Source organism: Oryctolagus cuniculus, chromosome 1, assembly GCF_051225735.1.
Source record: "Oryctolagus cuniculus isolate XC-2025 breed Fujian yellow rabbit chromosome 1, ASM5122573v1, whole genome shotgun sequence".
Classification (NCBI taxonomy): Eukaryota; Metazoa; Chordata; class Mammalia; order Lagomorpha; family Leporidae; genus Oryctolagus; species Oryctolagus cuniculus.
The window spans coordinates 200,437,774-200,461,881 of record NC_142867.1 but is presented as its reverse complement, the minus strand read 5'-3'; the positions used below and the strand labels follow the sequence as shown (position 1 = coordinate 200,461,881).

Here is a 24,108-nt window from a genome sequence, read left to right as displayed (position 1 = left end):
ATCAGTTTCTGTTCACAATTGATCATAATGATAGGACCAAGAGTCAAAGGGATCACATAAACAAGACTAGTGTCTGCAAATACTAACTGATAGAATAAAAATGGGAGAGAATGATCCAACATGGGAAGCAGGATACGCAGCAGACTCATAGAATGGCAGATGTCCTAAACAGCACTCTGGCTTCAAAATCAGCCCTTAAGGCATTTGGATCTGGCTGAAGAGCCCATGAGAGTATTTTAGGCATGGAAAGCCAAGACACTCTGGTTAAAAAACAAACAAACAAACAAAAACCTATATGAAAGATCTCTGCGAGTGAGATCCCAGTGGAAAGAACAGGTCATCAAAGAAGGAAGTACCTTTCTCTGAAGGGAGGAGAGAACTTCCACTTTGACTATGACCTTGTCTAAGTAAGATCAGAGTCGGCGAACTCAAAAGGCCTCCATAGCCTTGGCAACTCATGACAAGAGCCTAGGGTGATTACTGATGCCATAGACAAGAGTGTCAAATTGTTAAGTCAACAACAGGAGTCACTGTGCACTTACTCCTCATGTAGATCTCTGTCCTTAAAGTGTTGTACATTGTGATTTAATGCTATAACTAGTACTCAAACAGTATTTTACATTTTGTGTTTCTGTGTGGGTGCAAACTGTTGAAATCTTTACTTAATATATGCTAAATTGATATTCTGTATATAAAGATAATTGAAAATGAATCTTGATGTGAATGGAAGGGGGGAGGATTACGGGTGGGAGGGAAGTTATGGTGGGGGGAAGCCATTGTAATCCATAAGCTGTACTTTGGAAATTTATATTCATTAAATAAAAGTTAAACAGTTAAATAAAAAAAAAAAAAACAGCTATTTTAAACATTGTGGCTCCTTTAGCTGTAAAACAGCCATGGGCAGAGGGCACAAGGGGGGTCTTTGGGATTACTGATCTTGTTTTCCTGTCTTCTGGCCATATAACCAGCACTGTCACAGACTCTGGCGGAGGATAGGGGCTTTGATTTGGCAGCCACAAAGTTTTTAAGAAGGGTAGTAGCTTCCTGGATGAGAGAAGCAAGTTCTTACCTCAAATGAGTCCAGAGGGGGAAAATGTGCAAATTTTTTAAAATTTTATTTTCATTTATTTGAAAGGCAGAGAGAGAGAGAGGTCTTCCATCTGCTGGTTCACTCCCCAAATGGCCGCAACAGCAAGAGCTGGGGCAATCTGAAGCCAGGAGCATGGAGCTTCTTCTGGGTCTCCCACATGGGTACAGGGGCCCAAGGACTTGGGCCATCTTCTACTGCTTTCCCAGGCCACAGCAGAGAGCTGGATGGGAAGTGGAGCAGCCGGAACTCAAACTGGCACCCATATGGGATGCCGGCACTGCAGGCAGCGGCTTCACCCACTGCGTCATTGCCCTTAGGGAAGGCAGGACTCTTAACAAACCTCTTTGAGAAGAATATGCCTTCAGCCACACACTGGCCTTTTCTAACACAGACCCTCAGTGTTCTGAGGGGCTCATGGGGAGCATGAAGGGGCATCTGTAATTGGCCAGTCACTGAGCCCGTGCGTGTGCACTCTTCCTGGGCTGGTAGTGGAGTCAACAGGCTCCCGGTGTTCGGGCCCGTCATCAGGCACACCGCAGATTCTAGAGGTCCGTGCTTGGCCAGCCACACTTTCTTCATTGCAACCTTGTGTTCTGACTTCGACTTAAGCTCTTCTAGGTCCTAACACTTTCCTTTGTTCTTCCTGTAGGATCATGGATTTTCCTGGTCACTTTGAACAGATCTTCCAGCAGCTGAACTACCAGAGACTTCACGGCCAGCTCTGTGATTGTGTCATAGTCGTGGGGAACAGGCATTTTAAAGCCCACCGCTCGGTGCTTGCGGCATGCAGCACGCATTTCCGAGCCCTGTTCTCGGTGGCAGAGGGAGATCAGACCATGAACATGATCCAGCTGGATAGCGAGGTAGTGACAGCGGAGGCCTTTGCGGCACTGATTGACATGATGTATACGTCTACCCTCATGCTGGGGGAGAGCAATGTTATGGACGTCTTATTGGCAGCCTCTCACCTGCACTTGAACTCTGTTGTTAAGGCGTGTAAACATTACCTAACGACAAGGACACTGCCCATGTCTCCCCCCAGTGAGCGCGTTCAGGAGCAGAGCGCCCGCATGCAGCGCTCCTTTATGCTGCAGCAGCTGGGGCTGAGCATCGTGAGCTCAGCCCTCACTTCCAGCCAGGGTGGCGAGGAGCAGCCGGCCCCCATGAGCTCCTCCCTGCGCGGTAACCTGGACCAGCGAGCGCCCTTCCCCATCAGGCGCCTTCACAAGCGCAAGCAGTCTGCCGAGGAGCGGGCCAGACAGCGCCTCCGACCCCCGGTGGACGAGTCTGCCGTCTCGGATGTGACCCCAGAGAACGGGCCTTCAGGGCTTCACTCCCGGGAAGAGTTCTTCTCGCCTGATTCTCTGAAAATCGTGGATAACGCAAAAGCCGACGGGATGGCTGACAACCCGGAAGATGGTGCTATCATGTTTGACCAGACTTTCGGCGCTCAGGAAGATGCCCAGGTGCCCAGCCAATCTGACAACAGTGCTGGCAACATGGGGCAGCTGTCCATGGCCTCGCGTGCCACTCAGGTGGAGACTGGTTTTGAGCAGGAGGCGGCAGCTGAGAAGGGGGGTTTCCAGTGTGAGAACCCGGAGGTGGGCCTCGGGGAGAAGGAGCACATGAGAGTGGTGGTGAAGGCGGAGCCCCTGAGCTCACCTGAGCCTCAGGACGAAGTGAGCGATGTGACCTCCCAGGCGGAGGGCAGCGAGTCTGTGGAAGTGGAGGGCGTCGTGGTCAGCGCCGAGAAGATCGACCTGAGCCCCGAAAGCAGTGACCGGAGTTTCTCAGATCCCCAGTCGAGCACGGACAGGGTAGGTGACATCCACATTTTGGAAGTCACAAATAACCTAGAGCATAAGTCTTCTTTTAGCATTTCAAATTTTCTAAACAAGAGCAGAGGAAGTAACTTCGGGGCGAATCAGAACAGTGATGATAACATCCCGAACACCACGAGTGACTGCAGGCTGGAGGGCGAGGCCCCCTACTTGCTGAGTCCAGAGGCTGGGCCTGCAGGCGGGCCCTCCTCTGCCCCCGGCTCCCACGTGGAGAACCCGTTCAGTGAGCCTGCAGACTCCCACTTTGTCAGGCCCGTGCAGGAGGTGATGGGCCTGCCCTGTGTGCAGACTTCAGGCTACCAAGGAGGAGAACAGTTTGGGATGGATTTTTCCAGGCCTGGCTTGGGCCTCCACTCCTCCTTCTCCAGGGTAATGATGGGTTCCCCAAGAGGAGGAGCCAGTAACTTTCCATACTACCGCCGCATAGCTCCCAAAATGCCAGTTGTAACTTCCGTCAGGAGCTCACAGATCCCAGAAAACACTGCCAGTTCCCAGCTAATGATGAATGGGGCCTCGTCCTCATTTGAAAACAGTCACCCTTCCCAGCCCGGCCCTCCGCAGTTGACCAGGGCCTCCGCTGACGTCCTGTCAAAGTGCAAGAAAGCCTTGTCAGAGCACAACGTCCTGGTTGTGGAGGGAGCACGCAAGTATGCCTGCAAAATCTGCTGCAAAACTTTCCTGACTCTGACCGATTGCAAGAAGCACATCCGCGTTCACACAGGCGAGAAGCCCTACGCCTGCCTCAAGTGCGGCAAGCGGTTTAGTCAGTCAAGCCACCTGTACAAACACTCGAAGACCACCTGCCTGCGCTGGCAGAGCAGCAATCTGCCCAGCACTTTGCTCTAACCGCCCTCACCAGACAAGGTCAAGGCCAGCTGTGGGACCAAAATGAAAGTCTGTGTTGGGTGGCAGTTAGTGCCGTGGGGCTTGGGGCTTCAGACTGCCCTGTGGCTCTTGAAGATTCCAACAGCTAGTAAGTGGAGAACTACTGCGTGTCGCCCTAGTGTTGCCACGGGGCCGAGTGGCCTGTGCACCTCGGGAGAGGGATGGGATCCCTGAACCAAGTTCTACCTTAGGGTCAAGCAGTGCATTCGTAGTAGTTTGTAATTGATGTTGTTAAAAGCAGCACATTTAAAAAAGTGAAGTGCAAAAAATTTTTTTAACAATTTTTGTAAAACTCTGAAGCATTTAATTAAATTTCCTATTCCTTCTGATGGGAATGTTATATCCTTGTACAGTGATACAAAAACGCACTTACGTGTAACCAACTGGTGGTGACTTGGTGCCTGTCTAAAAGGCCCTTGAGGACATGCCTGTCTGCCACAAATGCTTTAAAGTATATCCTGAGCGCGTCCCCGGCCTCAGAAAGTACTGTATTTTTTACTTCTGTCCGAGTTGCAGTCACAGGCACTGCACTTTGATGGTGCTGACACTGGTCCAGAGCACGTGTGCTCTTGGACTGTTAGTGTAGATACTTCCGGAAACACCCCTGTTGGGTAGATGTCTTAACAGTTCTCTGGTTTTAAGAACAAAGTTGTAAATGGAGTATGTACTTGTAGGAAGTGACAAGTAAGGTATTGTTTCTGTATGTGCCGTCTTAGCAGTATTTTAACCAACTTGTATTAGTAATGTTACAGTCTCACATTTGGAAGTCAGAAAAAAGCTAGTGTTGTCTTTGTTCTGATGATGTAATCGCTTTTTGTGGGGTCTTCCGTGGCACACAAACCTTTTGCTCACCCAGGTGTCCAGGGCCAGTCCAGTCGGTCACATCCCACCCGAGGACGAGCCTCTCTGTCTCGTTGCTTCACATTCCCGTACCCCAGGCCTGTGTTGTTTTCAGTTACAGACTAACCAAAAACAGTGTCACCCCCCTCCCTCATGGGTTTTGTTATTGTTATATACTGTACTTTTATAGACTCTGAACTTTTTATTAGTGTTATTACCCCTCAACCTGATACTGTTTAAAATGGTCTGAAATCCAATGTAGTACCGTTCATGGATAAATATTTCCCCGGCTGTGTAAGGGGTAGACAGCCTGTAACTTAGAAGTCACCAGGTAGCACCAAGACTGGTGGGCAGACATTGGGGTCACTGCCTGGAAGCCTCCCTGCTCCCCACGGGCACTGACCATCATGGCTGCTGGTGGCACCGGAATTTGAGTTTAGGCTCAGCCCTGGCTCACCTGCATCCAGAGAACAGCACAGACCAGTGCATCTCTGTGGCACTCGCCAAGTCAGTTTAGTTCACGCATGAATGTGCATTCATTTAATTGTTTTATACTGCTTTCTTAATGATACCAAACCTTTGTGTGTAATTCAGTTACTCAGTTCTTATGTTTAGAAAGCTAAACATTTATATAGCCTACAACAAACATGAGCATGTGTTTTCTATTAATCCACATCTTACCTATCTGTGGCTAGACCTGTCACATCCACAGAAGGGCTCAGCGTCGCCTGCTGACGATCCCCAGGGAGGGAAATCCAAAAGAAAACCTGTTGAGCAGACACGGGAGGATGTGTCTCACTGTCAGCAACCATGCTTTGACGTGATGTGCAGGGGCCCTAAATCCAGCCCTCTACACAACGCAGGGACCAGTGTGTTGAGATTCACCTTGGGAGTCAGGTGGTCAGCATGGAGACGAGAGACCCTGCCCGGGAAGGGGAGCCAGTGACAGGGGAGCAGGATGGGGACAGCTCTCCTTCCCTTCCATCCCGAGGAGGTGGTGCCAGGAGCCTGCTTCGTGCTGCAGCTCAGCTGTAAGTTGGATGTTGCTCTTGGGGCCTGTGCCCTATGCTGGAGCCCCGTCTCCTCTCCACTGCCAGACAGCACCTGGATCCTCTCATCTACCTCTTAGTTTCTACACCTGAGAAGCAAGCTTGCGGGCCAGTGTCCTTGGACGTGTTGTAGCACTTAGGATTCCAAGGTCCCCTGAGGAACCAGTCTCAGGGTCCCTTCGACCTGCCGTTTCTACTGGATTCTAACTGGTATTGGGTACCTGAATTCCGATTGGTTAGCCTTAATTCTAGCCTGCATAATTGTGTAGAATCTTGGTGATCACATCACAAAGCTGTGTCAGGGCACCCATGTCAGTGGTGCTATCTGGTGGGAATTTGAGATTTTGAAATAAAAAATTTGTCATATTCATGCCTCTAAATACCTGTTCTTTGCTTACATTACTAAGGTTGAAACAAAGATGGGAAGTGATGCTGCCTTCTTGGCTAGCCATGCTTTGAACAGTACTTTTTAAAAACCAAGTGTCCTAGAAAATCATGCTGTTAATAAATTAGTGGTTGCTCTCCTCGATTAGTCCCTCTGCCTTGCCTGCACCCTGTCTTTGATCTGTGGGTACATGTGAGGTATCTGCCACCCAGCTCAGAGGGCCCCCACCCCACACTTTCTGCCCAAACTGAGAACACCGTTTGCTGGCAGGCAGCTGCAAGCAAGAGCTGGAAGCTGCTTCCTTCAGCACCCAGCCGTGCTTTGGCCAGGGCCGTGCTAGAGGCCTCGTCAGGAAGAGGAGAGGGAGTGATTAAAAAAGCATCCTGCTTGGGGTGGGGGATGAGATGGGCAGAGGGTGCAGTGTGTAGGGGCTGAAACCCACCCATGAGGGCATTTGGCACAGAGGTTAAGTTACAGCCAGGGATGCCGCCACCCCACATCAGAGGGCCCTGGTTCCAGTCCCACCTCTGTTTCTGACATCGGCCTTCTGCTCACGCGTGCCCTAGGGAGCAGCAGGTGATGGGTCAAGTGCTTAGACCCCTACCACCCATGTAGGAGACCTGGATAGAGTTCCAGGGTCCTGCTTCAGGCTGTTGCAGGCATTTAGGAAGTAAACTGGCAGATGGATGAACTCTTTCTGACCCTTTGTCAACTAAAATGAAAAAAAGAAAACTTGAAATCAAGAAACCCACCTACCGAGACTGGCACTGTGGCATAGTAGATGAAGCCTCCACCCGCAGCATCCCATATTGGGCGCAGGTTCCGGCTGCTCCACTTCTGATACAGCTCCCTGTTGATAGGGCTAAGAAAAACCAAGTCCTTGGGCCCCTGCACCCATGTTGGAGACCTGGAAGCACTTCCTGGCTCCTGGCTCTGGATTGGCCCAGCTCTGCTGTTGGAGCCATTTGGGGAGTGAACCAGCAGATGGAAGACCTCTCCCTCTGTCTATAACTCTGTCTCTCAAATAAATAAGTAAATCTTAAAAAAGACCCACCTACTTCCAAGTACTAGTGACCTCAAATACAAGAGTGTGGAGACCTTGTCTGGTGTCTGTTCCCAGGCACTGTCCCGCACTGGGCGTGCTCTTTAATTCTCACAGGTTAGGTGTTGGATTCTAGCACCACAGGCCAGCACCGTGGCTCAATAGGCTAATCCTCCACGTAGTGGCACCAGCATACCGGGTTCTAGTCCCGGTCGGGGCACCGGATTCTGTCCCGGTTGCCCCTCTTCCAGGCCAGCTCTCTGCTGTGGCCAGGGAGTGCAGTGGAGGATGGCGCAAGTGCTTGGGCCCTGCACCCCATGGGAGACCAGGAGAAGCACCTGGCTCCTGCCATAGGATCAGCGCAGTGTGCCGGCCGCGGCAGCCATCGGAGGGTGAACCAATGGCAAAAGGAAGACCTTTCTCTCTGTCTCTCTCTCACTGTCCACTCTGCCTGTAAAAAAAAAAAAAAGTGTGTCCCTGGTGGTCTAGTGGCTAGGATTCTAGCACCACAGCCCCAGCTGGGCTCCACTTGTCCTGGCCTCAGAGTGATGAGGGCAGGAATTTGGGCAGAGGACGAGAGACACAGTGGTTTGGACAAGCTCTTGTGAGCCTGGGGCGGGAAGCGGTGACGGGCACGTGCCCAGAGACGCCCCCCCCCCCCCCCGGAAGAAAAGCCAGCACATGCTTTCCTGTTGCCTTCCCGAGTTACAGGCCGAAACGACACTTGGAATTCTTTAATGGCAGAATCGTGCGCTTGTGGCTCAGCTGGGTTCAGCGGGCACAGCGTCCCTCATGGAACTAGGACGGAGCAGGCTTCTCTTTGGCTCCCTCCTGTGGCCGCATGTCCTGCCTGTGCGTCTTGCAGCCCTCTGGGTCTCTGGCTGGCTACAGCTTGAGTTCACTGGGCATCGGCTCCCCTCTCAGGCCAGCCAGCAGGTTGTTAGCTGCCAACAAGGACATGGTGTTGCGAGTCTTGTAGGTGGCACTGCCAATGTGGGGCAGGATCACTGGAAAGGAGAGGAGAGGATGGATCAGGAGCCTGTGTAGGGGAACAGAGCGCTGCCTCAGGGTTCCCAGACCACCTCCCTCCTGTCACCATGCACGCCTCTCCCTGGGGCTGAGGTTCCACACAAAGGACTCCAGGCTGCTGACACCCAGGCACAGGTGGGGCAAGAGACTGACATCCCAAGTAGAAAGGAACCTCAAAAAGTGTGTGGAAAATGGAATTTAAAGATATGTTTATTTGGGGGCAAAAAATTGAGGGGCTTGCATTGTGGCACCAGAGGTTAAGCTGCTGCCTGTTACGTGGGCATCCCATATGGGCACCAGTTCAAGTCCCAGCTGCTCCTATCCTGATTCAACTCCCTGCTAGTTTGCCTGGGAAAGCAGCAGATGGCAGTCCAAGTGCTTGGGCCATCTGCCACCCATTTAGAAGACCTGTTACAACCTCCTGGCTTTGGCCTGACCCAGCCCTGGGCTTTTGCAGCTATTTGGGGAGTGAACCAGCAGATGGAAGGTTCTCTCCCTGTCTCTGGAACTTTTTCAAATAAATAAATCTTCAAAGAAAACTTCTTGGTATCTGCATAGGAACACGAGCACCTAGGGGCCAGGAGGTTCCGGAGCCCGTGGAGACCCAGCCCTGCCTTCACTCTTGCCTCGGAGCTGAGCACCGACCACCCACACTCTGGCCCCGGAAGTGATGCCACAGAGTTTCTGACCTGTAGACCTAACTGTGATCAAATGTGGACGGCACGGCCGCCTCTGAGATCACTCGCCCCTAGGAACTGCATTTGGAGGCGCAGAGGGTGCCAAGCTGAATGCCAGGCCTTGGGGAGAGGGCAGCACCCGACATCACAGCCAGCGTGCCCCACGGGCGGGGGCAGGGGTGCCACAGTGGTCTCCAATGCCACAGTTATGGGCGCACTGACCGGGGAAGGCGGCTGAGGCCCTTTTGTGTGAGTTTCCCGGCTGGAATATAAAGGACAGGCCTGGCCCAGAAAAACTCATGGCCATGGGTACTCACAGGCTGCAGGCAGAGCCCACACTGGCCTCCTGAACAGGAGCGCCAGATGAAGAACTAACCACGTGTTAAGTTGTTAATCAGGTAACTGAGGAGGCAAAAAAATACCAACAAAATCCACTGTGGCCACTGCCTTGGCTGTCATGGGTCCCAGGACCAGCAGCAGAAATGCACAGGCGCAGGGCGTGTGCGTGTGCGTGTGCGTGTGTGTGTGTGTGTGTGCAGTCTGATGAGTCCCTGCAGGTGACTGACAAACGGGAAAGTCAGAGGCGGCCCCTGCCTGACACATCTCCCCCAGCACTGGGGCCAGCAGGGAGGGTGGGATGCTAACGCCCAGGGACCAAAGCACAGCCCCTCTGGAGCTGAAACCCAGAGCCAGCGGCAGGGCCCTGGCTGCTCAGCCCAGCGCCAGGCAAACTGCACACTGGAGGGGAGAGGCGGAGCGCACGAGTCCTCCAGTGCCCACATGAGCAGGGCCAGCCCCGCCCCACGACGCACAGCATACAGGGGACTTCTGGCCTAAGCTGTGGACACTAGCACTGTAATGACACCTGTAATTTGTCACTCAAACACTAATGACAATTCATAACAGGTGCTCCCATAAGTGGGCCTGCTCCGTTCCTTTTAAACAAACTCACTCACCCCTGCCTTCAACCCTGGGAACACAGGGACAAAAACCCAGCCTAGCGTGCTCGGGAGGACCAGTCATTGTAGCCCACGTCACTCATCACGTGACCACACCCACTCCAGCTGCACAGCCAGCACCGGGGTCCCACAGGGCGGCAGAGATGGAAAAGCATGGTTCTCACCACAGTTCTTCAGGGACAGGAGGGGGTGGTCCGTAGGCAGGGGTTCGGGGGTCGTCACGTCCAGCCCAGCAGCTGCAATCTGACCACTGGCCAAGGCCTGATACAGATCATCCTGGTTCACGACGTCTCCCCTGGGAATGACAGAGTGACACGGCTGCCCTGAGGCCCCCTCGCCCTCGCCCAAGGAGGCCTGAGGATAGAACAACCCCTAGCATCAATTTTTCCACAGACTGGGCCCTTGGCAGTGACTTTTTTTCACTGGGGCCATTGTTGTGGCACAGCAGGTTAAGCCACCACTTGCAACACTAGCAACGCTAGCAACTACTTGCAACATATGGTTCAAGCCCCAGCTGCTCTGCTTCTGACCCAGCTCCCTGCTGATGTGCCTGGAAAGGCAGCAGCTGGTGGCCCAGGTGCCTGGGCCCGGGCCACCTGGTGGCAGACCAATGGAGTTCCTGGCTCTTGGCTTTGGTCTGGCCCAGTCCTGACTGTTACAGTCATTTGGCAAGTGAACCAGTGGATGGAAGATCTCTTTCTCTCCCTCTCTTTCAAATAAAATCTTTTAAAAAATTGTTGTTGTTGATTTGAGAGGCAGAGAGAGAACAAGACAAACGGAGCACTCCCATCTTCTGCTTCACTCCCCAATGCCCACAGTGGCCAGGGCTGTACCAGGCCAGGAGCCAGGTTGGCAGGGACCCAACTACTTGAGCTATTACCTGCTGCCTCCCAGGGCGTGCATTAGGAAGCCGGAGTCGGGAGCCAGAGCTGGTGTCGAACCCAGACACTACCATATGGGGTGTGGACATATCTTAACCCCTAAGACAACGCCCACCCCAGCACCGACTTTCACAGGAGTCAGTGGATAGGAGCTGTCGCTCTGCCTTTAAAGAAAAAAAAAATACTGTTTACTTAAGGAGCAAGACTTTGAGAACAGAAGGCTGTATGGGAATGTAGGTCTCTATACTCAGACCACAGCCCTGCCACTTTAGCCGTGTGATCCTGGACAGGCTTGCTCTCGGTAAACTACAGCAAGCACTGTGGGAGGACGAGAGCTGCTCACGGACAGGCCCAGCACGCTGCATCTGACCTGGCCACACCCAGGCAGTGCTGACCTGGCTGCCTCTCAGAACACCTGCTGCAAATGGCCATGGCACGCCACCCGGCAGGGTCATCACCAGAGCTGGGCAGCCGCCTACCTCCATCCAGTGAGTCGTCTCTGAAGTAAACACACGACTGTGCCTTCCTACGAGGCACTGAGACATGTGACAATGGGGGATGCAGGCCCTGTGCAGCCCTGGGCACAGCTGGTGCTTGGCGCATGGAAGCATTGGCACCTGCTGGCCATCAGCACGAGCTGTACTCCCGCACGTGTCCCTCCTCCACCTCCCGTGTCACCTCCCTTGTAGCTGATCGCTGGCAATGCCAGGCAACCGTGGAGGCACAAGCCCTTGGGGTGACCTCAGCCAAAGCCTGCTTCCAAAGTGATTCTAATAGGTGCGGAGGGGAACCGCCTGGGAGGGGCGGGAGGGGCAGGGAAGGGGCCACCCCCACACGTGCCAGTGGCTGTGGGCACCCTGGGGACATTCTGGGGACTCCGAGTCACAGGCTCAGAGGGCATGGAGGTTCAGTCACTGAGGTCAGCATGGGGATCCCGATAGAGGAAAAGGGGCCTGCCCAAGGCGCCCTGGTGACAGGCCACCACTCCGTAAGCCCACACGGCTGCGCACTAGGCCAGGCTGCGTGCGGCCCTGCTCAACTGCATTCCTGCCTGACCTGGCCTTCCCTGTTTCCGTGTGAGCTGGTTGGTTAGCTGGTCGGCTGGTCGGCCGGTTAGTCAGTTGTTTAGTTAGCTGGCTGGCTGGCTGGATGCTTGGTTAGTTGGTCAGTTAGCTGGTTGGCTGGCTGGCTGGTTGCTGGAGATGAGCAGCCTGAGCTGAGGTCTCGTCAACAGCCCCAGGTCACACGAGCAGGGCCGCCCGTCTGCCCGTCCGCCCGGCCGCGGGCTCGCTGCAGCCCAGGAGTACCTGCTGATGTTGACGAACACGGCCGTGCCCTTCATCTTCTGGAAGAAGTCCTTGTTGCACAGCCCCTTGGTCGCCGGCGTGAGGGCACAGGACACAACCACGAAGTCCGACTCTGCGGCTAGCTGTGAGGCGGACACTATGGGGGCGGGGGCGCCATCAGCCATCATGGGCAGGTGCAGGGCAGCCAGACCCCCCTTCCTCCTGCCATCACAAAGCTTCCTGGAGGTCCCGTCTCCATCTGCACGGCTCCGATGACAAAGTCCATGGCCACTGTGGGAGCCTGGGCCTTCACAGCATTTGCCCAGCCACTGGGTCTGGGCACTGAGCAGGGAACCCAGGCCAGGGAGGTGCAGGCCCCGTGAGCGCTGCCCAGGCCTCACCACCCTCAGGGCCTGTGTGGCAAGGGGACAAACGCGGGGCGAAACCCAGCCTGCTACCCGCCCTGCTTGCTGCATGCCCGGCAAGGGACCGGGTCCCCTGGACGAAGGCACCCAGGGCTGGGGCCCTGCTCACCAGCATGAGTGCTCGGCGCTCGCTCCCCTCCACGCCATCCCTGCTGCTCTGCCCTCACCCGGAGGTGGGGACAGGGACTCCGAGACGAGGAGGCCTAGTGCTGAGAACCCCCTGGGTGGTCACCATGTCCAGGGCCGGGTAGATGAGGTGACACCCGGGACACAGCAGCCCCCAGACCACCCAGAGCCCCTGCATTCTGCCTGCAATGCCACCCTTCAAGAAAACGGAGGGGCAGCATCAGGCACAGCGGGTTAAGCCAGACACCCGAGCCGCTCCGCCTCTAATCCAGCTCCCCGCTAATGCACCTGGGAAAGCAGCAAAGGAGGGCCCAAGTGCTTGGGCCCCTGAACCCACGTGGGAGACCCAGACAGAGCTGTGACCACTTAGGGAGTGAACTAGTAGATGGAAGATGGGGCTCTCCCTCTGTCACGCTTTCAAATAAAAATAAATAAATAAATAAATAAATAAGAGTCCCATCCCCACCCCAGCGCAGGCGGCCTCCAGTGGAAATCAAGGTTGTACTTACCAAACTCAGCCTGGAATTCTGCTGCTTCCTGGGGCTTGGGCTGCCGCCCGGTGTATAAAAACCTCTGGACACCAAAGGGTTTCAGACGCCGAGCAATGGCCTGGCCTGGAACAAGGAGTCAGGGTCCACGGCGTGCTCCTACGCTCACAGAGGGCAGCAGCAGCGTCACAGCGCTCCCAGGGGCAGGCCCTGCCAGCGGCACGGCCCCACCTCAACTGGCTGTCTTGGCGGGGGCACGGCTGCGCCACCCACACTGCCCCAGGGACCCCGAGCTGTTCTGCACCTGTGACCGGCTTACGCTGTCCTCTCGGGGTCCCAGCCACCTCAGGGACCATTTGCTCACCTTCCCTGAACCGGACCCGGCATGCCAGGAGGCGCCTGCCCAAGCACTCCCCTCCCGGCTTCTAGAGCCTCGGCTCTTGTTAACGCGCAACAGAGCTCACTTGACTTTTGTACATTTTTAAAACTGGATTTAGGGTTCGGCGTCTGGCAGAGCGTTTCGGTCACCAGCATCCCACATCCGAGTCCCAGCCCCTCTGCTTCCAAACCAGCTTCCTGCTAAGGCGCACCCCGGGGGACAGCAGATGATGGCTCAAGAACAGGAGGCCTGGATGGAGTAACGGGTTCCTGGCTTTAGCCTGACCCGGGCCTCACTACTGTGGGCCTCTGGGGAAAGAACCAGTGGATGGAAGAGCTTTCTTCTCCCTGGCTCCCTGTTTCTCTGCCTTTCAAATAAAATGAAATTTTTAAAAAAAGTTTTAAAATAAATAACTTATTCCAGAAGCAAAGACTGAGACACAGTTCTCACCAGTGACCAGGGCTAGGCCAAAGCCAGGAGCTCAATGCACGGCTCCTACATGAGTGGCAGGGACCCGATTATCGGAGCCAAAACTGGGGCCACTCAGTCTGCAGCAGTGAGAACGGGGATGGGAGGCAGAGCTGGGACTCGCACCCAGGCAGCGACATGGGATGCAGCATCGCAGCCACCAGCCCGAACACCTGCCCTTCATTTGACTTCTTAGCAGCATCATCAAACTGCAGCCCTGCCCCGAGCCTGCGACACCTGTTATCCATGCGCCCTTGGGACAGGTGTGGGCGGTGGGGGTTTCAAAGCCAGCAGATGCCCCAAAGTGGCGGGGTTCCTCTAGGCAGCGAGTGACAGGTGCCCTCATCCACACCCCCACACAACCACCGCAACTACTGGGCTCCTCCGGACAGGGCCACAGGGAGAAAAACAGCCCTACTTGGTCTGCAGAACTGCGGGTGAACTCTGCCTCCCCAGCAAAGCCATCACAGATGAGCACCCTGGGAACCCCGGCTCTCCCACCAGAAAGCACTCCTGGAGCCGCCCGCCTGCGGCCTTTGTCTATTCTTTACGGAGCCCAAGTCCTACAGAGCCCTGGCTCCTGACACCCCGCTTCTCTTACTCATGCCCAGCGTGTCCACCAGGGACTCCAGGTTTTACTGACTCGTTAGCCTAGGCTTTCGAGGCTGTACCTTCCCAAGGGCGCCAGCCCCACCGTGTGCAAAGTGCCTGGCAGTGTGTGGCCGAGGCAGCCCTTCCTTCACACAGGGGCGCTTTCGGAGGGTGAGCACGCGGGGCCAGGGGTCACCCCAAGCCCATGCTCACCTATGCGGCCCAGCCCCACGATGCCGACCGTGCTCTGCGTCAGTCCGTAGCCGCACATCCACAGGGGTTTCCACGAGGTCCAGCCGCCGCTGCAGGAGAGCAGGGGCAGGTGAGAGGCCCGGGGCCCTGGGAGCGTGCACGGCCATCACCCGGGCCGCAGTCAAGGGGCTGCCATCGAACAAGCCACCCCCACAGGACCCCTCCTTTGCAGCTGTCAGGAACGCAGAGAACCAGGGCTGGACGGGACCTGGGAGACCCTCATCCACAGGGAAACAGAGAAGAAAGGGGGCCTGCCTGGAGACACACAGCCCGCGAGAGCTGGGAGCAGCAGGTGGCAGACGTGGGAGGCGGGGCGGCTAGGAGCCAGCGCAGGTGCCCCCTCCCCCCAGACAGCGCAGAGACAGCATCCGGGCTCGGCAGCACCCCTCAGGGCTCCAGAGGACGCCACAGCTGCTTCTTCCCAGAAGCGGCCCCCAGCACGCTCCTGCCCCACTGCCCACCGACCAGCAGAACACATGCCGCTCCCACCCTCCTCTCTCACGGTGTCCCTGCGTGCCCCGTTCACTGCTGCTCTGAACTTGGCCGAGTCGTCCCCTCCCGAGATGGAGCACCCCCGGGGACAGGGAGCACGTCCTCGCTGGGCAGGGCTGACGTCACTCACTTCTTCACTTCCCCAATGGCTTCGGGCAACCGGCGGCAGGTGGTGAGCAGCAGGGAGACGGCGAGTTCCGCGGTGGCGTCGGTCAGGACGTCTGGGGTGTAGCCCACTCTGATTCCACTGCGAATCAAACACCCAGTGGGCCACAGGCCTTGCACACCTTCACTGGGGCCGGAGCTGCGGCGCATCAGGCTAGGCCACTGCCTGCAGTGCCCGCATCCCACAGCGGCGCCGGTTCCAGTCCCAGCTGCTCCACTTCAATCCAGCTCCCTGGTAAGGTATGTGGGAAGCAGTGGAGGATGGCGCTAGTGCTTGGGCCCCTGCACCCACATGGGAGACCAGGAGAAGCACCTGGCTTTGCATCGACCCAGCTCCAGCCATCACAGCCATTTAGGGAGTGAACCCACAGATGAAAGGTTTTCTTTCTCTCTCTCCACCTCCCACCCCATGTCTCCACCTTTCAAATAAATAAATCTTTGAAAAAAAGAAAGACATCTCCACACTACCTTCCACAGTGGCTGCACTAATTAAAACCAACACAACCTTCACTGAGGACACTGCCAGGGAGTTACTTTGTTCCCTTTTTGCTCTGCCTGCCAGGAAGCTCAGAACTGTTAAGGGAATGGTCAGTGTTCATTCCCGTTTTGACGGTCTTCCACTTTGGGAAGGACGTGAAGGTGGAAGCAGTCGGACAGGCGATCCACACACTTCCTTTTCTACGTCCCGTGTTGTTTGTGCGCATCAAAGCAAGACCATGAAGGGAGAGAGGACACCTAGACAGAGGCTGCCCTCTCCGACCTCTCGGGCGCATCCTACCTGACGGGTGCATGCGTGGACAGAGGCCACCATCAGCCAGCTGGAGTTCTGAGCGGAAACCCCTCCCTGCCGGGCCACGCCCCTCCCCAGGCCCCTCCTCCCAAACCCCAGCTGCACTTACCGCTTCTTGATCTCATCCAAAGCCAAGTGGTCAACCCCCACGGACAGCGTGCTGATGACTTTGAGGTTGGCTCCTGCAACAGAAAACGCATTGTTTCTCTTCCTCGTGGAAGTCAGAGACACGCCACGGGGGACTCGGTGCGGACGCCTGGTTAGGGCTTTCTGAGAACGAGGCACCGCGACATCTCCGTGCCTCGCGTAAAGCTCTGGACGCTGCTGTATGTAGAATGGCTGCAGCCTGAGTCAGACAGGTTCAGCGGCCTGGCCCAGGGCCGAGCGGAGCCGGGGTTCACCTCGGGCCCTCTGACACCAGGGACCCCCCTACCCACCCAGTGAAGCTTGGGGCTGCCTGCGGACACCTGGGAACGCTAAGGAGTGGCAGGTGCCGGACCCTCTCACACCCTCTCCTCCAAGCAGAACCTTAGAGCTCCCGGGCCAGCACTGGGGCCCGGAGGGCTCGGCACTGACTCACGAGGCTCCCTCCCCAGCTGGCTGCCTCTCAGTCTCAACACTCTCACAGCTGTCAGGGTCTCCAGGCGGCCTACCCCATCCCTCCCCACCACGCTCTACAAGGGTGTGCTGGGGCCTTAAGGCAGGGCTGCGGCAGGGCCGGAGGAGGGCCCAGGGCCTCAGGTGCTGCGCCACACTGACTCCCACCCCGGCCTCCACACCAGCGTCTTTGGCCTCCTGGGCTTCACCCAGGGACTTGTAGCAGGACGGGGGGCGGGGGGGCAGTGTCCGCAGCAGGCCTGGGACCCAGAGAGCACCCTGGGCTGAGTTGCTGGTCACCCCTCTAGGTGCGCCCAGGGCACATACCTGCAGCGTCCAGAACCTTCTTGTCCACACGGTCAGAGAGGAGGCAGAGCAGGCCGTGGGCCCCCGCCACGCCGCGCTCCAGCTCCTTGCTGGGGATGGGCTCATCTGAGTCCCACTGCTCCACCTCACAGCTGAAGAAGGGAAGGCAGGCCCCTCAGTCCCCACCTGAGCAGAGCTGCCTGCCCGAGGGTGGCCGGAGGGCGCAGGGCTGCCACAGAGCAGACGGAGCCGGCAGGGGCTGAGCCATCCCCAGGTGCAGCCCGAACTGAGAGGGCGACAGTGCTGGGGACTTGGCTCAGCTGTCCACGGAGAAGAGCTGGCCCAACACAGTGCAGCCAACACAGGTGGGCCCGCTGTGTGGCTGGGTGTTCAACACCTGGGCCCGTGCCGGCCCGCCCATGGCACCCACCGCTCAGTGCAGGCCAGAGGGAGCCCTGTGGTCAGCGCCCTTGTTTCTGCCTGCCCCTTGCCCGCTGGCCTTTCTCCCAGGACAAGCAGGCCCTGAGCTGAGGTTTTGTTGCACTGACCCAAATAAGTATACAAACCTCTCTCCCCTACACCGGGGGCTGGGTCCCACCTCCCGGTCTAGAGCCTGATGGCCCGCAGGACAGGTCATCAAAGGCCACCGCCAACCTCCCACGGGGCCAGGCCAGTGACCCCTAAGGTCCCTGACCCCGCCTGCCTATCCCACAACCCCGGAGGGTAAAGAATGAACAGCCTGGACTTGCGTCAGCGGCTCAACTCCGGCTCCGGTGCCCTCCCGGCCACCCCGCGCCAAGGAGAGCAGCAGGTCCCAGACACTGCAAGGTGCGCCCCGGAGCCTCCGTCTCCCCCAAGTCCAGCCAAGGCGAGCGCTGTCCCGCCCGACCTCCAAACCGCGTCTGAAGGCCGCCCCCCGCCCGCGTCCAGCCCCCCGTCCCCAGGAGCGCCTAGAGATCGCTGAGTCACCCGGGCAGGGGCGCCCGAGACCCCGGAGCGGGCTCGCGCGCTCCGGGCCACGCAGTTCCTGGGCGACACCGCCGGGCGGGAGCCTCTCCGCGACCGAGACGCGGCCTGTAACTTACTCTGCGGCCTGGGCGAGCGCGGCCCTGCCCTCGGGGGGGATCCTGCGGGTGACGAACACCTTCATGAGTCGCTCCAGCCTCACCCAGGTCGCCGTAGTGGAACTTCGACCGGAACCCGCCGCGGCCGGGGGACGGGAGGGGGCGGGGCCTTGGAGGGGCGGGGCCGGGGCCGGACAGCGAGGGCCTGCGGCTGCGCGGCGGCTGCGCGTCTCCCGGGAGCGTCCTCTGCGGGCGTCTGCTGGGCGAAGCATCCCTAGCGGCTCCGAGGCTGGGGCCCCGGGTTGAGGCGGCCAAGCGTGGGCACCTGCCACCCCAGCGGCTCGGGACCGGCAGGTGTGTTTTGGGGTTGGCGCCAGCCACCGGGCATCGGAAGGCCTGGAGGATATGGGGGTGTGCGTGAAGAGCCTGGGGTTGGCATCAGGGACCACTCCCATTCCCAGCCTGGGTACCCTGACCATATGCGCTAGTCCCTCCCATCCTGGCCACACCGTCCCAGGCTGCGGCCTCCGGGCTCACAGAGCGGGCCCTGAGCCTGGCCTTCGGGGCACACTCTCAGGAGGCTGCGCAGCAGAGCCTGAATCCAGCTGTGTGCCTGAATCCAGCTGTGTGCTAGACACCAGCTGAGGGGCTGGAGGCAGCTCTTGCATGTAGCTGGGGCCGCCTGCGTGCTAGGCAGACCCAGGGTTTGCAGACAGATGGACCTGGGTCTGAGTCAAATCACTTCCAGCCATTTGTCCTTGGTGGGGTCCTGTCATCTTCCTAAGATACGGACAGACAGGGACATCATGGGCTTGGGACCACACTGCAAGTCCCTGGGCCACCTGGACGCCGTCCAGAGCTCTGCTTGGCTGGCTGCCTCCCTCTCGTAAGTGACACATTAATAAGGGGCTCCCAGCAGACCGTTATTGGTGCTGCTAGGCCACTGCAGGCAGAGCTGCTGACGTACATCAAACATTGACACGTCGGGCCCCAGGCCAGGCCCTCTGGGGAGCAGGGTGGCCTGAAGCTTCACCCCTGTCAATCAATCACCAGCTCCTCCCACACATCAGGGCCAGAGACGGCACTGGGAGCGGGGCAAGGCTGTCCCACAGGGACATGATGGGTTAACGGGTCCTCTTCCTCCAAGGCACAGCGCACAGCTGGTGCTTGGAGTGCCACTAGGTGGTGGGAATGGGGCCAGCATGTGGGTGGCCATCTTGGCTGCTGGGCCAATGCCTGCTGCCCACATGCTACTTTGAAATGAGTGTCTTCTTTATTTCGGGAGTGGATGATAAATGCACAAGCTACAAAGCCTAGTGGCACATAGGCTGAAGGTGAAAATGTGTCCCTGTATGTTGTAAGTAGCCCCCAGCTGCAGCCAGGTCCTCTCCCCAGAGGCACGCAGGGCAGGTGTGTGGGGCAGCGGTTAGGGGCCCCCCTTGGGACACCCGTATGGAGAATCGGGGTGCCTGGGACTGAATCCTGGAACCGCTTCCAATTCCAGCTTCCTGCTAATGCACATCCTGGCAGTGGTGATGGCTCAAGTAGTTGGGCCCCTGCTGCTCATGTGGGGAACCTGGATTGAATTCCCAGCTCTTGTCTCCTGCCTGGCTCAACCCAGGCTGTTCTAGGGATGAGGGAAGTAAACTGACAGGTGGCACATCTCTCTGTTGTCTGCTTCTCTCTCTGTCTTTGAAAATGAACTGCATATAGGACTGGCATTGTGGAGTAGCAGGTAACAGCCACTGCCTGCAACACCAGCATCCCATATGGGCACCAGTTCAAGTCCCAGCTGCTCCACTTCCAATCCAGCTCCCTGCTAATGCACCTGGGAAAGCAGTGGAAGATGGCCCAAGTGCTTGGGCCCCTGCACCCACATGAGGGACCTGGATGGAGTTCCAGGCTCATGGCTTTGACCTGGCTATTGTGGCCATTTGGGGAGTAGGCCAGCAGATGGAAGAACGATATTTCTCTCTCTCTCTCTGTCTATAACTCTTTCAAATAAATCAATAAATCTTTTTCTCTAAAGATTTATTGATTTATTTGAAAGTCAGAGTTACACACAGAGAGAGAGAGAGAGAGAGAGAGAGTCTTCCATGCACTGGTTCACTCCCCAGTTGGCAGCAACGGCCGGAACTGCGCCCATCCAAAGCCAGGAGCCAGGAGCTTCTTCCAGGTCTTGCACGCAGGTACAGGGGCCCAAGGACTTGGGCCATCTTCTACTGCTTTCCCAGGCCATAGCAGAGAGCTGGATCGGAAGTGGAGCAGCTGGGACTCAAACTGGCGCCCATATGTGATGCCGCCGCATCAGGCCAGGGCGTTAACCCACTGTACCACAGTGCCAGCCCCAATAAATCTTTTTTCAAAAACTGCCTAAATAGGGGCTGGTGCTGTGGTATACTGGGCTAAGCCTCTGCCTGCAGTGCCAGCATCCCAGAGGGAAAGGGGGCGGGATAGGGGGAAGGAGAGGAGGAAGGAGGGAGGGAAGGGGAGGGAGGGAGAGAGAGAAGGAGGGGGAAAGGGGAAGAGGGAGAATGTTTCCATTTGCTGGTTCACTTCTCAAATGCCTGCAACAGTCCAGGTTGATCCAGGGCTGGAGCTGGGAGGCGGAACTTTGTCCAGGTCTCCCATGTGGGTGGCAGGGACCTGAGTACCTGAGCCACCTTCTGCTGCCTCCTAGGGTCTGCATTAGCAGGAAGCTGGAGTCAGGAGCCAGAGCTGGGACGCAAACCCAGGCCCTTCCATATGGAATTCAGGCCTCTTAACCTCCACATCAAATGGCCACCCCTTTAAGAGTCTTTGTTACTTTGGAACTGACGAGGCGACCGCCCACTATGACCCTAAGGCCAGCTCCATGTGGTAGCTGCTGCCACTTGTCACTGTGGGTGCCAGAAGGGCCAGTGACCGCCCTCCCTGGCTCCTCCTGGTCCCAGACCTACCGGAGGCACCTGGCTTCTGCACCTGTGTCCTGGGTTCCCGTCTTGCTCTTCGTTATTCCCAGCGTGCGCTGTGTCCTTGAGCTCTGGATTTTGTGTTTGCTGTCATTGCCAGGGGCCTCATGCCCACGAAACAGATCGCGCCCACAGCTGGGGCGCGAGGAAGGGACAGTGAGTTCCCAAGGGGCAGCGCCTGGACTCGGCCCGTGACCCCCTTCACAGGGGATCCAGATGCCGGAGGCAGAAGAGCGGTGTTCGGCTGTGGTAGTGGCGAGATGCAAAGGCAGGCAAGGCCACCAGAGCACCCGGCAGCTCCCTGGGTGTTCTCTGCAGCTCTGTGTGGACCAGGCTGCTCAGCCCTGCCCCAGCCACACACAGATCGGGTTCTTGGTTCCAGGCTGCAGACGGGGGCCCGCCGCTCCGAGCGCATGGTGATCAGTGCCGGGTGCCGGCTCCCTGGAGGGTCCAGGAAGGGCTGGCAGGGTGGCGGTGACTTTTGTCCTTCCTGGGAGCAGAAAGTGGGCCCAGGCCACAGTCACGGCCCTGCTGCCCCCTGGCTCTGCTCCCCGCAGCCCTGGCGCCTGGCCCTGCAGGCCTGGACCCCTCCCACTCGGGCAGGGGCTGTGAAGTGCTCACGAGCTCTGACCCGGGGCAGCCTGGCCGCAGGCTCTGTTCGGCCCCTGGGAATCTGTCCTGGTCACCCAGCCTTTGCCAGGCGCCGAGACTCCAGCTCACCATGCTCCACCTCCGGAGCCTGGAACCTTGAGCCAGCCCAGTAGCCGTCCTGGGCCCAGTCCGGCTGTGCTGGGGTCCTCCCTGGCTCTGGCTGCTCAGCCCTGGCCGGAGTCCAGCGTGGCTTCTCTGGGTTGGAGTCACACAGCAGGACCCCAGCCTCTGGCCGTCCCCCTATGCCTGCTCCGGTACCCACTCGGGCATGCCGTGGCGTGGCCTGGGCATGTGGCCAGACTGGAGATCCAACAGCCAGGGGCCAGGACGAATCCGTGCTGCCTGCCAGCCGGGTGAATGTGACATACAGAGAAGCGTCCCATCTCGGTCATGTGCAAGTGCCCACAAACATTCAAACACGCCACCACCGAGAGCCACTGTGCGCCTGCGGCTGTCCTTTGCCTGTGCATCTCACTTCAGCTCCACGAGGCCCTCTGCAGTCAGCGCTGCTGTCAGACCCAGTTTGGAGGTGGGTTACTGAGGCTCGGGTTTAGAAAGCTGCCCAGGTTCCCACGGCCACAGGCGGCTGAGCTGACGTTTCAATCCAAGCAGGAATGACCGAGGGCTGTGTGCTCAGCTCCTCCGCTCCCCATCCAGCGGGGAGTGGGGGAGGATAGAGAAACTGTGCTCATGACCTTGAGAAATCTCGGGACCGGAGAAGCTTCTTGCAAGAGCAGACTTTGAGCAGGGCCGAGGCAGGTGGGACACAGAGGGAGAAGCAAAGGTGGAAAACACAGGCGCAAACGTGGGGGTGCAGCTGTGCTGTCTGGGGAGCAGGCTGGGGGCTGGAGGCCGGGGCCAGGCTCGAGCAGGTTAAAGGCTGTGGGAGCCACGGACAGGCTGAGCAAGGAGAGCCATCCCAGCTGCACCCCAGTGCCTGCACCAAGACCCCCAGGCTCCTGATGGAGATGCAACAGGGAAGCCCTTGGCCCCCAGAGGTGGATGCCCAGGGGCCCACTCAGCTGGAAGCCCCCCAGGCACCCCAGGGCAAGGCCCCTGCACTTCAGGTCTCTCCCAGGATGGGGGAGGCCCTTCCCGCTCCCTGCACTGGCCTGTAGCCCCTTCTCAGGAAAAGGCCCGATACCACCACCCCAGCTAAAACGGAAAACGGTCAGCAAAACACCCTCCTGGGCACCCACCGCCCGCTCTGCCAGTGTTCACCCCAAACACAGAGACTCAGCTGCCAGGGGCTCCTGGGAGACGCGCCCCTCGCTGGGCCCTGAGTCCCTGTCACCAAGGGTGGGGACGCCCAGGGCTGGGAACAGCCAACTTTCCTCCAGGGCGGACGGTGCACGGCCCAGGCTTTGCGACTCCTCCGTGGTGCTGCTGCAGCGGCCGCTAAGCCACCAACGCTGCCTTAGACAATGCGGACGAGCGGGTGCAGGCGCGTTCCCATCCATCCTCACTGCGGGGCGTGGACATCTGAATTTCATATATATGTTTTAATTTTATCACAAACTATTCTTTACAAATTGCTTTGTTCTTTTCTGAGCGGGCTCATTCTTAGCCTGGGAGTCACACGGAAGTCAGCGGCCGGATTCGGCCCCTGGTGTCACTCAGTCCCGGGACAGGAATTCCCGGGGCCTGGTTCCCGGGCGGCCCGTGACTCAGGACAGTGCGCAGGGCGAGCGGCAAGGGCAGGCGAGCGGGCTGGGCCCCGGGCGCTGCAGGGCCTGGCATTCCTTGCACAGTCCCCACCTCGGTCTCCCGTTTTCCCTGCTCTTATTTCCCCCTCCCACTAGAATATAAGCTCTCTGAGAGCAGCGACCTTGTTGCGGTGTCCGCCGCTGCCTCCCTACAGCCGGCGCGCTACTCGTGCGCCCAGAGGATCTGCCGGGTGGAGGAATGAATGATGCTGGCGGCGTCTGGCTGGCTGCGCTCCGCGCCCGGCCCCGCGGGGACTTTGCTGTTCTATCACCACCTAGTGGGCACTTCAGTGTACTGCGGGGTGGGAGAGCAAACGCCTGGGTCGGATGCGGGCCGCAGCAGTAACGATGGCGCTCACGTCTGCCGGCCCAGAGCTCCCGAGAGGGGGGCCTTCCTGGAGGAGGTGGCCTTTGAGCTGAGTGAGAAGATTTGGAATAATGGGAATGAGAGGGAAAAGGCATTCCTGGAGGAACTGCATGTGCCAAAAAGGAAGGGAGGTGACAGCAGCTGGGACTGGCGAGGCATGAGGGGAGCGGAGGCCCCGAGAGAAGGAAACTCCTGCTTTGCAGACAAGAGCTCATCTACCCCCCTCAAAGGCCCGTGAAGTGGATTTCAGAGAAGCCACCTCCCTGATGATGCGCCAAGTGAGGCCAGTGTGGCTGCTGCTGTGGCCCCTGCTGGTGTTCCACGGA

General features: G+C 57.9%; 2 protein-coding genes and 1 long non-coding RNA gene across 7 annotated transcripts in view; 1 reads left to right on the top strand and 2 right to left on the bottom strand.

Annotated features, from left to right (window-relative positions):
* The window catches only part of ZBTB5 (zinc finger and BTB domain containing 5), a 29,441-nt gene extending 23,356 nt beyond the window's left edge, over nt 1-6,085 (top strand). For all 3 annotated transcript variants that reach the window (XM_008264813.5, XM_051843968.3, XM_089318382.1), the window contains exon 2: nt 1,740-6,085. In XM_008264813.5, the coding sequence (XP_008263035.3) occupies nt 1,744-3,777 (2,034 nt within the window). In that variant the 5' untranslated portion in view covers nt 1,740-1,743 and the 3' untranslated portion in view covers nt 3,778-6,085. The remainder of the gene's footprint in view (nt 1-1,739) is intronic.
* On the bottom strand, nt 3,250-6,973 carry LOC138844751 (uncharacterized). Its single transcript, XR_016224312.1, has 3 exons — nt 6,843-6,973; nt 5,338-5,423; nt 3,250-3,516 (listed from the first exon to the last, which is right to left on the bottom strand). It is a non-coding gene; the product is annotated as an uncharacterized LOC138844751 (long non-coding RNA).
* An 878-nt stretch (nt 6,974-7,851) lies between these two features.
* Nucleotides 7,852-18,245, bottom strand: GRHPR (glyoxylate and hydroxypyruvate reductase). 3 transcript variants are annotated; one of them, XM_089318397.1, is made up of 9 exons: nt 18,129-18,245; nt 17,065-17,195; nt 16,250-16,322; nt 15,316-15,582; nt 14,655-14,743; nt 13,025-13,129; nt 11,986-12,121; nt 9,962-10,092; nt 7,852-8,139 (listed from the first exon to the last, which is right to left on the bottom strand). In XM_089318397.1, exons 4-9 carry the CDS (start codon nt 15,498-15,500, stop codon nt 8,018-8,020), a joined length of 768 nt encoding a protein of 255 aa, XP_089174523.1. In that variant the 5' UTR covers nt 15,501-15,582; nt 16,250-16,322; nt 17,065-17,195; nt 18,129-18,245; the 3' UTR covers nt 7,852-8,017. The 3 variants fall into 3 exon arrangements, with proteins under 3 accessions (XP_089174523.1, XP_002708026.5, XP_089174527.1); XM_002707980.6 differs by having other exon boundaries at nt 15,316-15,432; XM_089318401.1 differs by lacking the exons at nt 17,065-17,195; nt 18,129-18,245 and adding an exon at nt 16,578-16,696 and having other exon boundaries at nt 15,316-15,432.
* Between the last annotated feature and the right edge of the window lie 5,863 nt (nt 18,246-24,108).